Consider the following 15616-nt stretch of genomic DNA (forward strand, 5'->3'; position numbering starts at 1 on the left):
TGGGAAAAATAATCATTTTACATCCAATTATTCAGTCACTCACCCTCTCAGTTCCAAAAGGAAATCTGTCTGGCTTAGTTCCTATTTAAGCACAGGTAAACAAATATTCCACGCAGTCCTTAGGAAAAGAGACCTTGTTAGTGTAGCCAATATGAAAGAGTGCAAGTGTTTTCCCACTGTCCACAGTGTCCTGAAAACAATTAACCATCACGTGCACTGCGAAAATGACCCAACCGCTCCGTTTTCCCTCACATTAATCAGCCTGACTGACACTTTGGTACATAAAGAGAAATTGACCATCGCGTTGGCTCACAAAACTAGCGGCTTCTGGTAAAACGGCGTATGATAATAAAAACAAGAGACATAGTTAAAGCAATTTTGTCCTCACTGGAGCTAATTGTTCACCTCTAAAGGGTTTTAAGCTTTTTTAAAGGTTGTGTGACCTGTGAAGAGGGCAAATTGAAGGAATTATCTTTTTAGGGGCCAAGCCTGAAGGGCTGTAGTCCCTATTGCATCTGTATGTGTTCTTTCTTCTTATTCGTATTCTTTCGAAAATGGGGGTCTATGGCAGGCTTTTAAACGGAATAGGAAAATGATAAAAATTTGCACACTTGTAGTGCTGGCCTTGAATAGTGATCTGACCAGTTTTGGGGTCCCTAGGACCAACTATATAGCGCCACCAGCAGTTCAAATTTCATTATTTTTAAATCATTAACTTTTGAACTTAGTACACCTGATTCCTCTCTTCATGCTGATCACATTCAATATCTTAATATTAAGACTCCCATTACAGTGTTGGCCATTTTGAAAAGTACAATGTTAATTTTTTTCGCTACTCCTCCTTCAAAATTGGTCCAATTCTTCTGAAAATTGGCTTAGATTATCTTTGGACCAAGACACAGAAATGACTGAACAGAATTATTTGACCTACTGGTGAAAAAAAAAAAAAAAAAAAAAGTTATGATGTCTTGTAGTTAACGAGTTTGACCACGAAATTGTTTGAGAGGCTCTTTCTTGGCCGAACTTTAATCAATCGACACAAAACTTGGTACAATTAATCAACACCTTGTTCTGAGGGTCCAAATTGGGAACAGTGCCACTTATGGTTCATGAAATAACAATAATGCAAATTTTTGCTTATAACTTTGGAAAGCGTTATTTATATTATGTTGTTTTGATATATTTTAAGGGGAGACACTGCAGGCAAAACACTGTTTTTTTTTTCATGCGCCTATCTAGTTGAGTTTTTTTTTTTTTTTAAGTGTTTTTTAGGCTAGTGGAAAGAAAACATCCAAAAAAACACTGATAAGTGTTTCTTTTATAGCACTTTATCTATTTGTGTCAATAGATTTTAGTTACAATGCATGTTTTTAAAGGCTGTTTTCTCAAAATTAGTTTTTTCTTCTACACTGAGCCATAAATCTCCACTTAAGTAGCACTTACACACACCAAACTTAACATTTTTATTCCTGTCTATATCCTGAAGGTTTTTTAGAGATGGATTTGTTCATATATGATTTGCTTGATTTTATACAACATTTTATTCCCCCCAAAATGGTAAAGAACTTTCTGAATTATGGCATGAGGAAATGAGATACCAAAAATTCCCTCTGTAAAAACCTTAACACTAATCTGGACTGTGTAGCGCATATTTCATTGCATATTTAAACCTAACATTTTAGAAAACTTGTACTACAAAAAATGTTTGCAAAAGCAAGGGGATAACCGTTATTTCACCTGCAGTGTCTTGCCTTATTCCCTAATTTATGCCCATTCTGATGATGTCTCATTTGTCATTTTCTATCAGTGTGTCTGTCGGCCATTTTTAAGTAATTGAAAATCTGTTTTTTTGCTACTCCTCCCACAACTGTTGTCCAATTTTGTCCCAAATATGGTCATATGATCTTTGAAATGAGCCGCACAAAAATAACTCAACAGATTTTTGATATTCACTACCGTTCCTTAGAAATACCTCTCCAAATTAGATTGTGCCGGTGTTTGTTGATTTCTGTTAGGTAGCTTAGCATGCTAATCGTTCTAATGTGGCTCTTCAGCTATCAGGTTACCATAGTCTACTTTATTATTAAGTTAGCTTAGCATGCTGTGTTTCTGAGGTAAACATGCTTAAACGTTTTGTTTCTGGTATTCAGTGCAATTCTGTGTATTGATAAACAGTGGCTTTATAGGTATTTCCTGTATTTGCTGTGTGGGCTGCAGCTTTGCTGAGGTCGGTTTATGTGTATGTGTGTACTGATGACTTTGGTTTGTTGATATTGTTTATTCGCTACCAGAGTTTGTTCATTCGTTTGTTCTTACAACGCTGGGTTTCCCTCCACTCATACCGCAACTACAGAACAGGAAGAGGAACCTGCCAAACCCAAACGCCCACTTTACGTGTGGCTTTATTTACGTTACTAAGCTTCATGTGATACTGCCAGGTGGTTTTGTGAGTGATTTCATGAATCATATCATATCCTGTTCTTTCACAGAGTGAATCCGAGCAGGATGAGGAGTGCGGAGGCAGTTTGGGATCCACCGCTGTTGCTGTGAGTGTAATCACACATAACTCATGAAAACACATATTATAAGAAACATTTGTCATAGTATATTTACAGCAACATACCTTTTGTTACTGTTTCTACAGTAGAAACTGTGTTTTTAATCACAGCTGTCATCAGAAAAGTGATTAAACAACTGAGTCTTAGATTGTGAAGCAGATCTTGACAGATTTGACAGTAAAAACAGTTTTTGTGCCTTAAGACAGTATTAATTAGCACAACTGTTTTCAACATTGGTTTTAGTAAGAAATGTTTCTTGAGCTCAAATCAGCATATTACAATGATTTCTGAAGAATCATGTGACACTGAAGACTGGAGTAATGATGTTGAAAATGTAGCTTTGCGTCAAAAATAAATTGTATTTTAAAAATGCATCACAATAGAAAATTTTTATATTGTAAAATTATTTCTTAATATTACTGTTTTTACTGTAGTTTTCATCAAATAAATGCAGCCTTCGAGAGCAGAACTGACTTTCAAAAACATTACGTTTGATTTAAATGTAATATCACTAATATAAAGGACTTTTCTTTTTCTTATAGCTGGATCCTCTTGAGAAAGAGTGGATCTTCTCGGCAGCAAGTGGCAAACTTTCTCATCTCACTGTTCTCCTGAAACAAGACTCTTCCCTGGCCAATAAAAAGGTAGAAAGAGCTCATATATTATCAGTGTATGTTCACATTAACTGTCCTGTGTCGCATAATGTGCCGCTCTTCGCCTGAATGCATGAATGTGATTAGAATGTGTGCATCTCACATCATAAATTCAGTTTTAATAATTAATATTCTTGATCTTTTCACATGCTCGGAACAAACCAGGACTTCACCTCAGTAAGTCTGCAAAAACACTGAACATTTAGTACTGATTATAAGTTGGACACATGACTGAATTAATATTTCTTATATTAAAAGTATATCAAACTTCTAAAAGTCTTGAATGACAGAATTTCCACTTGCTCTAATTTTGTTATTGTATGTTTAGTGATGGATTTCTCTCTCTTTCTTTTTTGTGCTGAATTTCTCCTGGATTTGACTTTCAAAAGGGGGTGAGTTACATTTTAGTCTTTTTCATTTTCATTTCATTTAAAAAAACTTCCAAGTCAAGATTGCATTTTATTATGTTTGCTTGGCTTTAAAGCTGCATTCTCCCTCAAAACAACAAGAAAAGCTGAAAAACACCTTTTTTAAGCATCAATTTGTTTCAGGTAATTAGTAATGATCACTGAGTCTATTACAGCACGTGTAAATGTTTGCCAGCATGTTGAGAAGCTCGTCAGCGACGTACGCTGCGTTAACTAGAGTTCTGGACCGCCGATTCCCTGTGGCTCCTCGCAAGGTTACCGACTTTCCACCGTTTCCACTCTCGTACCCAGGTGCACCACAGACCAAAGAGCAAAGCTCAACCCCGATCATGCATTTCAAAGGCTGATTTTCAGAAGGATTATGAAAGATAGCTTTTTAGCTCCTTCACCCCCCCAAAACAAGCTCAAATCCTTTTATTTGTCCCCCCTGTGCGCTTAAGAGCTTTGAACCGGTGTTTGTGGTCCCTGCCTGGGCCGGAGTTCTCACACTGTCCTGTGCCGGACCACCTTCTAAGAACCTCTAAGCCCTTCGCCTTCCCCGCGCAGACAAGATACAACGGCGGCCATTGAAGTGCGGGAGAGATTAGGGTTCACCTCAAAGACTTCAACCACTTAAAGATAATCTGAAAGTAATAGAGCAGGCTGGGATTAATTGGAGAACAATCGCCACCGTGTCCCCAGGAAGGTGGTAAGTCTGACCCCCGTGTGGCTTTGATGCCCCCCTTTTCTGAACCGGGACGTCGTGCCAAAAAGCCACCTCTCTTTGGTTTGGTACAGTGCGATGGTGCTTGCGAGATGACGGTTTAAGAGGTCGTCCGATGACTTTCCCAAAACATTAGGATTTTCCTGATCCTTGTTCAATCAGGTTGCATTTATATTTCAAGTTTCTTAGTTTCTATAATTCTAAATTCTTAGTTTTATAGTTCACGATTGAACTTTCTTAGTTTGTCTAACTTGTGTATCAGTTTGTTGAGAAATCCTAAAATATAGGTAATTGTAAGAAATAATGAATTACTTTCATACACTAAAGAAAGATGTGTATATCTGAAGAAAATCACTATAATGGTGACTTCAAAACATAACTTTTACTACAAAATATAATCAAAACACTACATAGAGCTAATACATACATTATTTATAAATAACAAATGTGACCCTGGACCACAAAACCAATCTTAAGCAGCACGGGTATGTTTGTAGCCATAGCCAAAAATACATTGTATGGGTTAAAGATAATGATTTTTCTTTTATAATTATAGAATTGGGATATTAAGCCGAGACACTGCAGGTGAAGAAGGGAATAGGGTAAAAAAGTAACTAATAGTTATCATCTTACTTATTCAGTTTATTGATAACATTTGTTAATTGCAAACATTTTTTGTATTACAAGTTTTCTAAAATGTTTTTTAACATTTTTGCGATTTAATATGCAAATGAGGCTTTGTTTAATTAAATATGCGCTAAATTGCATACATTTCTAGTACAAAAATCTAAACACTGGATGAAGTTCAAAATGTAGAATTTTTTTTCTGACATATTAGACAGTGTTTTTGCAGAAGGAATTTTGGGTGTCTCATTTTGTCGCTCCATAATTTAGAAAACACTTTGAAAAACAGAAAACGATAGATTTTTTGCGGAATAAAATGTTGTATAAAATCAAGCAAATTATATATGAACAAATCCCTCTGTAAAAACCTACAGGATATGGTCAGGAATAAAAATGTAAAGTTTGGTGTGTGTAAGTGCTACTGAAGTGAAGTTTTATGGCCCAGTCTAGGAGAATTTATTTTTTTTAATTGAAATCTTTTGACACAAATAGATAAAGTGCTAAAAAGGAAACACTTAACAGTATCTTCTGGATGTTTTCTTTCCACTAGTGTAAAAAAAACACTTTAGGAAAAACCAAAAAGCCCAAAATCTCAAACTTGACAGTCTCTTCCAAGTAAAGATCATGTACCATGAAGATGTTTAGTAAATTTCCTACCTTAAATATATCAAAACTTAATTTTTGATTAGTAATATGCATTGCTAAGACAACTTTAAAGGCGATTTTCTCAGTATTTAGATTTTTTTTGTACCCTCGGAGATTCCAGATTTTCAAATAGATGCATTTTGGACAAATGTTTTCCTATCCTAACCACACATCAAGCTTATTTAAAGCTTACTCATTCAGCTTTCAGATGATGTATAAATCTTAATTTAAAAAGGGTCACAAATATTTCTGTCCTCATAACTCTCCGTGCTTTGACTAAAAATGCAGATTATTCAAGCGCATCAACGGTGATCATACCGATTCAACATTTTCTTAGTTGGACCCTCGTCACTAAACTTGACATTGCAAGTTCTCAAACTTAATGGACGAAAATTTTGACTTTTGTGTATTGTATGTAATGTCAGCTTTTTCAAGTAGTTTGTCTGACAAAACAAAAGTTGTATTTTTTTTCCAAGGATGCTCATTTTTTGCCATCCTGGATCTTTTCTGCCACTTCTATTGTTTAAGTCTTAAGTTTAAGTAGTTAAGCTTCGCCTTTAGCCTCTCAGTTGCTAAAGTTACACATCACCCCGAGCCCCGTAACCCGACACGACGCGCATTATCTCTGTTTTCCTTTCACACATTGGAAGAAGCTCCTTTGGGGGAAAATTCCAATTGAAGCTCTCACAGAGAAGCCCGTAAATAAACAGTCACGATCTCAGATGCAACGTAAACACTCCTTGCTTTGAGCCACTCGAGCAGGACCGCTCGCTTTCTGGCCGCAAACGAGATAAAGGCCCTGATGTACTTCAAGACAAATCAAAGAATCAAAGGATTAGTTCACTGCTGAATTAAAACTTTCTGATAATTTACTCACCCCTTGTCATTCAAATTGATCATGTCTTTCTTCAATTGAAAAGAAATTAAGGTTTTTGAGAAGAACATTCCAGGATTTTTCTCCATATAGTGGAGTTTAATGGGGATCAGCGGGTTGAAGGTCCGAATTGCAGTTTCGATGCAGCTTCAAATGGCTCTACACGATCCCAGCCCAAGAATAAGGGTCTTATCTAGCAAAACGATCTGTCATTTCTGAAAAAAAAAAAATTTATATACTTAACCACAAATGCTCATCTTGCAATGTGCATGCACGACTTCACGCGTTACATAATCACATTGTGTAGGTGACGCTTGTTTAGTTCTTTGGTAGGGCAAAAAACTTAATCTTATTTTCACCTACAACTTCAAAATTGCCTGACATGATTGTTTTAGGTTTTTGCCAATAGGCGATTGACTTTCTTTGCACATTTCCTTTGTAAACACTGGGTTGGTACTTTGTGCGTGATTAGCATTTCTGGTATAAAAATAAATACATTTTTATTTTTCTTAGAAAATGCAGATTATTTTGCTAGACAAGACCCTTATTCCTCGGATGGGATCATGTAGAGTCCTTTGAAGCTGCATTGAAACTGCAGTTTGGACCCATTGAAGTCCACTATATGGAGAAAAATCCTGTAATATTAGGAATTTGTTCCCTCATTTTATTAATTTGTTTGCTTGTTTTAGTAAGTTGTGGCCATGTTGATCTAATTCATTATCTTGATCTGAATTAATTAAAAATTAAAACTTGGGAATGAATTAGTTTAACATGGCCATTATTTACTAGCAGGGTTTTTGCGGCTCTTAAAAAGTCTTAATTCACCATTTCGCAAATTAAGGCCTAAAAGGTCTTAAATCAGAGCAGAAAACATCAAATTTATAGTCATGGTATGTTGCATGCACTGCAAAAAGTGAATATTTTGCTCAGTATTTTTGTTTTGTTTAATAAAGCAAAATTAAGTCAGTTCATGCTAAAAGCAAGAACAAATACAGTTGAAGTCAAAAGTTTGCAGAATCTGCAAAATGTTTGTTATTTGACCAAAATAAGAGGGATCATACCAAATGCATGTTAATTTTTTATTTAGTACTGACCTGAATAAGATATTTCACATAAAAGACATTTGCATATAATCCGCAAGAGAAAATAATAGTTGAATTAATAAAAATGACCCTGTTCAAATGTTAATACTCTGTTGTTACCTGAATGATCCACAGCTGTTTCTTTTTTTTTTTTTGTGATACTTGTTCATGAGTCCCTTGTTTGTCCTGAACAGTTAAACTGCCTGCTGCTGTCAAAAAAATCCTTCAGGTCCCACAAATTCTTTGGTTTTTCAGCATTTTTGTGTATTTGAACCCTGTCCAACAATGACTGATTTTGACATCCATCTTTTTACACTGAGGTCACCTGAGGAACTCAAATGCAACCATTACAGAAGGTTCAAATGCTCACTGATGCTCCAGAAGGAAACACGATGCATTAAGAGCTGGGGGTGAAAACTTTTGAACAGAATGAAGATGTGTACATTTTTCCTATTTTGCCTAAATATATGTATATTTGTTTCATTTAGTACTGCCCTTCAGAATCTTTAGAAGATACATACATGTTATCCTAAAGACAAAACTAGTCAAATTTACCCTTATTTTCAAATTCAAAAAGTTTTCACCCCCTGGCTCTTAATGCATTGCATTTCTTTCTGGAGCAGCAGTAAGCGTTTGAACCTTCTGTAATAGTTGTCCTCAGTGTGAAAAAAATGATCTCAAAATCATACAGTCATTGCTGGAAAGGGTTCAAATACACAGAAATGCTAAAAAAATAAAATAAAAAAAAGAATTTGTGGGGCCTGAAGGATTTTATTGAAGAACAGGGTCATTTTTATAAATTCAACTATTATTTTCTCTTGTGGACTATATGAAAACGTCTTTTATGTAAAAAATCTTATTCAGGTCAGTATTAAGCAAAAAAAGAACATGCATTTTGTATGATCCCTCTTATTTTGGTAAAATAATGAATATTTTGCAGAAGTGTGTAAACTTTTGACTTCAACTGTGTGTCAATAGGGAATGAAAACTTGTTTTTCTAGCTTCTCATATCATATCTTTCATAATATTAGTAATATGACCGCACCTAAATACTCTTTGATAACATTATTTTCAGGTCTCTTAAACTTCATTTTACCCCTAAGCGAAGAACGAATCAAACTTTGCCATACATCAGTGCCTTAGGTGTAAATGTAAATCCACCTGTTTGCTCATCTCTTTCTCTTTCTCTCCTTCTCCACCATGTCGTCCTCTCCCACTGTATCCCGGACTTCCTCCTTCCTCCGCCCAGTTTGTGAGTACATCATTTATCCATCGCTCTTCTTTAAAAGCCACAGTGAATATGTCTCTATTGTGCCCGATGGTAGTTGTCACAAAGGTGCTATTTGGTTAGTGAGAGTTGAGGGTTCCCCGCCAGGCCTAAACAGGAACCTGAGGAACAAGGGTAGGAGACGTCACATCCTGTTGGCCGTCGTCCGTCACACCGAGCCTCCATGAGACCTGTCGCACTGTCAGTCAAGCATGTGTGCCGGACCAATCCATCTCAAGGGTGCGACAGCCCAAACAATAGAGCGGCTGATAGGGAAACCAGACTCAATCTATCACAATATGTCCTGCGGGCAGGACTGGAAACACCTACAGGAGACAGGACCCTCCCTTAGTACAGGACGCATGCTTAAGAATACACAATAGTGGAGATTTGATGTGTACTGTGTACAGGTGAAATAGCACACAGACTGTAGTACATCGTTTTCACGTGACTTTAGTCAGTGGGTTGGGTCTAGTATTAAAAACTATTAAAAGTGTACTTTTTAATGACATTTTGTATAAAAATGTTTAAGTTTAAGCATCAAATCAGCATATTAAAATGATTTCTGGAGAATCACGTGACAGGGAAAACTAGAGTAATGATGCTGAATCATAGGAATAATATTTTGTGTTTTTAGTGTAGTTTTGTGTAGTGTCTTTAGGCAGTCTGAATTATTATTTGACAAATCGATGTTAAAAATTGAAATAATATGGAACATTTAAAATAATATTTGAAGAATTAATATGAAGTATTCTGCACAATTTCTAGGTAAAATGTTAAAAAGTAAAAAAAGGTAAAAAACTTAATAAAAGAAAGAATGCATGAAGTAAAATAAATAAATAGTAAAATAATATTATAATGTAAAATATTATTGGATGAATGAATATTTAGTTTTCTGCACAATTTCTAGGTAAAATGTAATAAATAAAAGTATTTAAAAATGAAGAAAAGAAAAGATTTAGTAAAATAAATAAATATGCAAATAAAGGTAAATAAATCAATATTAAAATTAAATAATATTCTAATGAACAATATTATTTGAAGTAATATTTAGTATTGTGCACAATGTCTAGATTAAATGAAATAAAATCATTTATAAAAAGAAAAAGGAATAAATAAGCTAAGTAAAATAAATAAATCTTAAAATAATACTTAAAATAATGTTAAATATTACAGTTACATTATATTATTATAAAAAATATTATTATATTCTGCACAATGTCTAGGTTAAATGTTATAAATAAAAGCATTTGAAAAAAAGAAATAAAAGAGAATATATAAAAAAGTTGAATAAAATCATGAAAATACAATTTAAAGAATGAATATTTAGTATTTTGCACAATTTCTAGGTTAAATGTAATAAATGAAGGCATTTTAAAAAAAGAATAAAAGAAAGAATGTATAAAGTAAAATAATTAAATATTAAAGTAAATAAATATTTAAATGAAATAATATTATGGTTAAAAATATTATTTGAAGAATGAACATTCCTAGGCCAAATGTAAAAAAAAATAAAAGCAAGTATCTTTATCTCTCTAGGCAGCCCGAATTAGGTTAAAAATTGAAATAATATCAGCTGGTATAGCTTTGAGAAGTGATTTTTTCTTTTTTTTTTAGATTGACCATGCTGCCCAAAAGTCTCACACTAGAAATCTGTTTTTTGGGGGGTTAGACAAGAAATTATCAGTAGTAGGATTAGTTTTAGAATTGTGAAATTTTCTTTTTTACATTTTTAAAAATGGCTTAAACACATAAAACTAAGATATAACATGAATGCAAGTGTAAAAATTTTATGTTGTGGCCAAAAAATGTTAAAGCAAAACCTCTCAACCATTTTTGTCCTGTGGAATATAAAGTAAGTACTAATGAACTCTAATAACAAAATATTAAAAATAAAATTAAATAAATAAATATTTAAATAAAACATTTGTAATTAAGAAATAATATTTAAATAAGTGCTTACGTTTCTGCACAATTTCTTTTTTGGTTAAATGTAATAAGAGTGAATGAATAAATAAAGTAAAAATAAATATTAAAGTAAAATAAATAAGTATAAAAAAGTACACAAATATTAAAATAAATCATTATAATGAAAAGATGATATTTTAAGAACAAATATTCAGTATTCTGCACAATTTCTAGGTTAAATGTAATAAAAACATTCAAAGATTAATAAATTAAAAAATTGATAAATTAATAAAGTTAAAATAAATAAGAAAATGCTATAATGTAAATTATTATTTAAAGAATTATTATATTTAGTGTTCTCTACAATTTCTAGGTTAAATGTAATAAATAAAAACATTTAAAAATGAGTAAAAGAGAATGCATAAATAAAGTAAAATAAATAAATATTTAAGTCAAATAATTAAGTATAACAAAGCAAACAAATATTAAAATAAAATATTACAATGAAAAAAGAATACTTGAAGAACAAATATTCAGTATTCTCCACAATTTGTAGGTTAAATGTAATAAATAAAAGCATTTGAATGAATATTTAGTATTCCGCACAGTTTTCCAAGGTGTATAAGACTTTCTTCTTGCAGAAGAATACAATTAGAGTTATATTAAACAATGTCCTGGCTCTTCTAAGCTTTATAATGGCAGTGAATGGGTGTTGAGATTTTGAAGTCCATAAAAAAAATCATTTAAACTTTGCTAACTGGCAATTATGGTCTATAAAGTTTTAAATATGGATATTTTTCTCACATAAATGCATCGATTGACTTCAGAAAGCCCCCGGAGCTGTGTGGAGCACTTTTTATGATGGATGGATGCACTTTATTGGACTTCAAAATCTCAACACCCATTCACTACCATTATAAAGCTTAGAAGGGCCAGGACGTTTTTTTTATATAAAATCTGATTGTATTCATCTGAAAGAAGAAAGTCATAAACACCTTGAGGGTGAGTAAATCAAGGGGTGATCTTCATTTTTAGGTGAACTATCCCTTTAAACAGAGTCAATTAAATATGCGTGGAGAGTGCAAAACATTATGCACAGTGCAACCATATGAAGTGGCTGGTGTTGATCCAGTGTCATCATGAAGAATCCACCGCAAATCATCCTCCTGATAAAGGAGGTGTGTCGCTCAGGCTGAGGTCAATAGTTTTCCCATCTCCCCCATTCTTTGTGTTTGAGAGCGCCGGGCGTTTAGAAGCTCCTGCGTCCGTGTGCATGTGTGCGTATCTAAGATTATGTGTGTGGTGCGCGGCCCCTTCTCCTCTTGACAGGCCTTGTCAACAGGCTGAAGCCTGGGTGGGTCCTCCATCAGAGGGTCATACCAACATCATCAATCTTGCACCCTGTGACAGGCCTGTGCTCCCCCCGCAGTGGGCACACTGGTTTGTTGTTTTGTAATTAGACCGCCATTAGATGGCAGGAAACCGTCCCCTCCACACCCTCTGTGCACAGCTGGGGCCCGCTGGCAGCCTATGGGAGCCGCGGACCGCACCACCGCGTGGCGTTAGGGGGGTGGGGATCTACCTAGTGAGAGAGAATGAACATGCGGAGTGTAAATGATGTATTACAAGATGAGTCAGATGGCTTGACGATTGTGTACTAACTCAGACAAGCTGGTCAAACAAGCAATATGAGGATTCGGATCGACCGTGGTGCCTAAAAGTCTCAGACCAGATCAGTTTTATGATCAAAGTTTTAGAATTGTGAAAATTTTAAACAATTAGATTTAAAAAAAAAAAAAATAGATTACATAAATTTTTTATTAAAACTATGAAATAACATGAATGCATGTGTAAGAATTATGTAGTGACCCAAAATGTTAAACCAAACCTCTCGGGGGAAAAAACGATGAATGAATAAAGTCTAATAATAAAATATAAAATTTTATCAATTTATTACATATTACATATTAAATTTAACCTAGAACCTAGAATATTACAAATTAAATAATATTATAATAAACAAAATTATAAGAATTAATATGTACTATTCTGTACAATTTCTAGGTAACATTAAATAAATAGTCAATAAAAATGTTATAATGAAGAAATAATATTTAAAGCAGTTCTTAAGATTCTGCACAAATTATGTATTTATTTTTTTATTTGTATTAATTAATTTATTTTTGTTAAATGTAATAATTGCTAAAAACATTTCAGAGTGAGTGAATGAAGTAAAAATAAATATTGAAGTAAAATAAATAAATATAATAAAGTAAACTAATAAACAAAAATAAAATATTAAAAAAAACAAATGTTTAGTATTCTGCACAATTTCTAGGTTAAATGTAATAAAAACATTCAAGGGTTAATAAATGAAAGAATGGATAAATTAATTAAGTAAAAAACAAATAAATATTAAAATAATATTATGTAAAATATTATTTGAAGAATAAATATTAAGTATATGTAATAAAAGCATTTGAAAAAGAAAAGAATGTATAAATAAGTAAAATAAATATTAAAATTATAAATAATATTATTAAAATTTAAATAATATTATAATGAAAAATATTTGAAGAATAATATTTAGTATTTTGCACAATTTATAGGTTGAATGGTAACACTTTACAATAAGGTTCATTAGTTAAACATTAGATAATGTATTAACTAACATGAACTAACCATGAGCAATACATTTGTTACTGTATTTACTAATCTTTGTTAACATTAGTTAACGGAAATACAGTTGTTCATTGTTTGTTCATGTTAGTTCACACTGCATTAACTAATGTTAACAAAATTTTAATAATGTATTAGTAAATGTTGAAATTAACATTTAACAAAGATTAATAAATGCTGTATAAGTGCAGTTCATTATTAGTTCATGTTAACTAATGTGGTTAACTAATGGTAACTAATGAACCTTATTGTAAAGTGTTACCGGTTAAATATAATAAATAAAAGCATTTTTTCAAAAACAAAAGAAAGAATATATGAAGTAAAATGAATAAATATTAAAATAATAATTATTTTATTAAAAATTAAATAATATTATAATAAACAAAATTATAAGAATGCATATTTAGTATTCTGTACAATTTCTAGGGTAAATGTAATAAATAAAAGCATTTTTAAAAAGAATAAAACAGATTATATGAACATATAATATTCAAATGAATTTATAAATAAATATTAAAATTGACTAATATTATCATTAAAAATATTATTTGAAGAATGAATATTAAAATTAAATAATATTTTAATAAATAAAATTATAAAAATAATGAATATTTAGTATTTTGCACAATTTCTAGATTTAATGTAATAAATTCCTTAAAAATAAAAGAAGGAATATACAAAAAAAAAATAAAAATAAATAAATGTTAAAATAAACTAATATTAAAATTAAATAATATTATAAGGAACCATATTATAGGTCAAATGCAATAAATAAAAGCATTCAAAAAGAGAACTTATAAATAAAGTCAAATAAATAAACATTATAATAAATTTTATGATAAATACTTATTAAAATTAAACTATATTATGATTAAAAATATTATTTAAAGAATGAATATTAAAATTAAACTATAATGAACAAAATCATAAGAATGAATGTTTAGTATTCTGCACAATTTCTAAATGTAAATCTAATAAATAAAACCATTTAAACGAATAAAATAAAGAATGTAAATAAAGTAATAAATATTATGATTAAAATATTATTATGATTAAAATATTATTTGAAGAATGAATATTAAAATTAAACTATATTATAATGAACAAAATCATAAGAAAGAATATTTAGTGTTCTGCACAATTTCTAGATTAAATGTAAAAAAAAAACATTTAAAAACAATAGGGCTGTCCCCTAATAGTCGAAGATTCGATGCATCGATATGCGGAGCCTGATTCGACCACCGATCTCACAGTCGAATCTTCGCGGGTGAAACGAGCATCATACCATTTTGCCAATATGGGGGTGCTCAATGTCTAATTGCACACAGAACTACTGGTTTTGTACGGTTATAATAAGTTATATACAGCCTTTGATTATGATAATGCAGTAAAAACAAAAGTGAAAAGAAAGAAGCGTTCAATAAATATTTTTAACGTGTTTGTGAATAAATCCAACCACCCCTGTGACTAATTTATTTTTCACTTTCCCTGATGCATGACGAGATGAGGACCATCTTGACGGCAGGGATGGCGGCGATCACACCGAACGCGTTTTTGCAGTTGGAGGCGCCTCTTTTGAATGGTTTTCTGTTGGCAGTGAGCGTTCTGCACGCCTCGCGTTTTGCAGGAGCGCTCTGAGCGCCTGAAGTTGAAAAAAAAAATCAACTCTGAGCGGAAAAACGCCCAACGTCATTCGCGTTCTTTTCCATTGTCCAATCGAATGAATGGAGAGGCGGGCCTTCTGTTGTGATGGCGAAAGTTTACCGTTTCTTAAAAAGTCCGGAGACTCCAAGAAATGGAGGAGAAACCTTTGGTGTCTATCGTGGGTAACCCGGAGCTGTATTATTTAGGGTTTCTGCTAATATGACAGTTTACTTAACAGCAAAAAACTAAGATTTTAGAGCGCTCGCGCTATAATCCTTTGAATTGATTGACAGGACAGCTGTTTTGGTCGTTGCTTAGCAACATAAAAAAACTGCAGCACATTGCTCTTTCTAGTCACCAAAAAAGGCAGTGCTGTGCGCCTCGCGTTTTTAGAACTAAAAGACGCGTTCTGTGTTTTTATTTAAACCTAAATAAGTTTGTCTGTCAGTTGGCAGGCAGTTTTGGTCGCTTATAAAATAAAATAAAAATAGTTTTACCCTCCTGCTGACTATAGTGTCGTGCCCCTCCCAACTCATTCACACACGCACATA

At 32.5% G+C, this 15616-nt stretch overlaps 1 protein-coding gene across 1 annotated transcript in view; it reads left to right on the top strand.

The window, feature by feature from the left end:
• The window catches only part of LOC141291082 (ankyrin repeat domain-containing protein SOWAHC), a 39935-nt gene that overhangs the window by 16484 nt on the left and 7835 nt on the right, over positions 1 to 15616 (top strand). The window contains exons 5-8 of the mRNA XM_073823252.1: positions 2490 to 2546; positions 3101 to 3202; positions 3377 to 3388; positions 4584 to 4586. Of these exons, the coding sequence (XP_073679353.1) occupies positions 2490 to 2546; positions 3101 to 3202; positions 3377 to 3388; positions 4584 to 4586 (174 nt within the window). The remainder of the gene's footprint in view (positions 1 to 2489; positions 2547 to 3100; positions 3203 to 3376; positions 3389 to 4583; positions 4587 to 15616) is intronic.

Source organism: Garra rufa, chromosome 18 (genome assembly GCF_049309525.1).
Source record: "Garra rufa chromosome 18, GarRuf1.0, whole genome shotgun sequence".
Classification (NCBI taxonomy): Eukaryota; Metazoa; Chordata; class Actinopteri; order Cypriniformes; family Cyprinidae; genus Garra; species Garra rufa.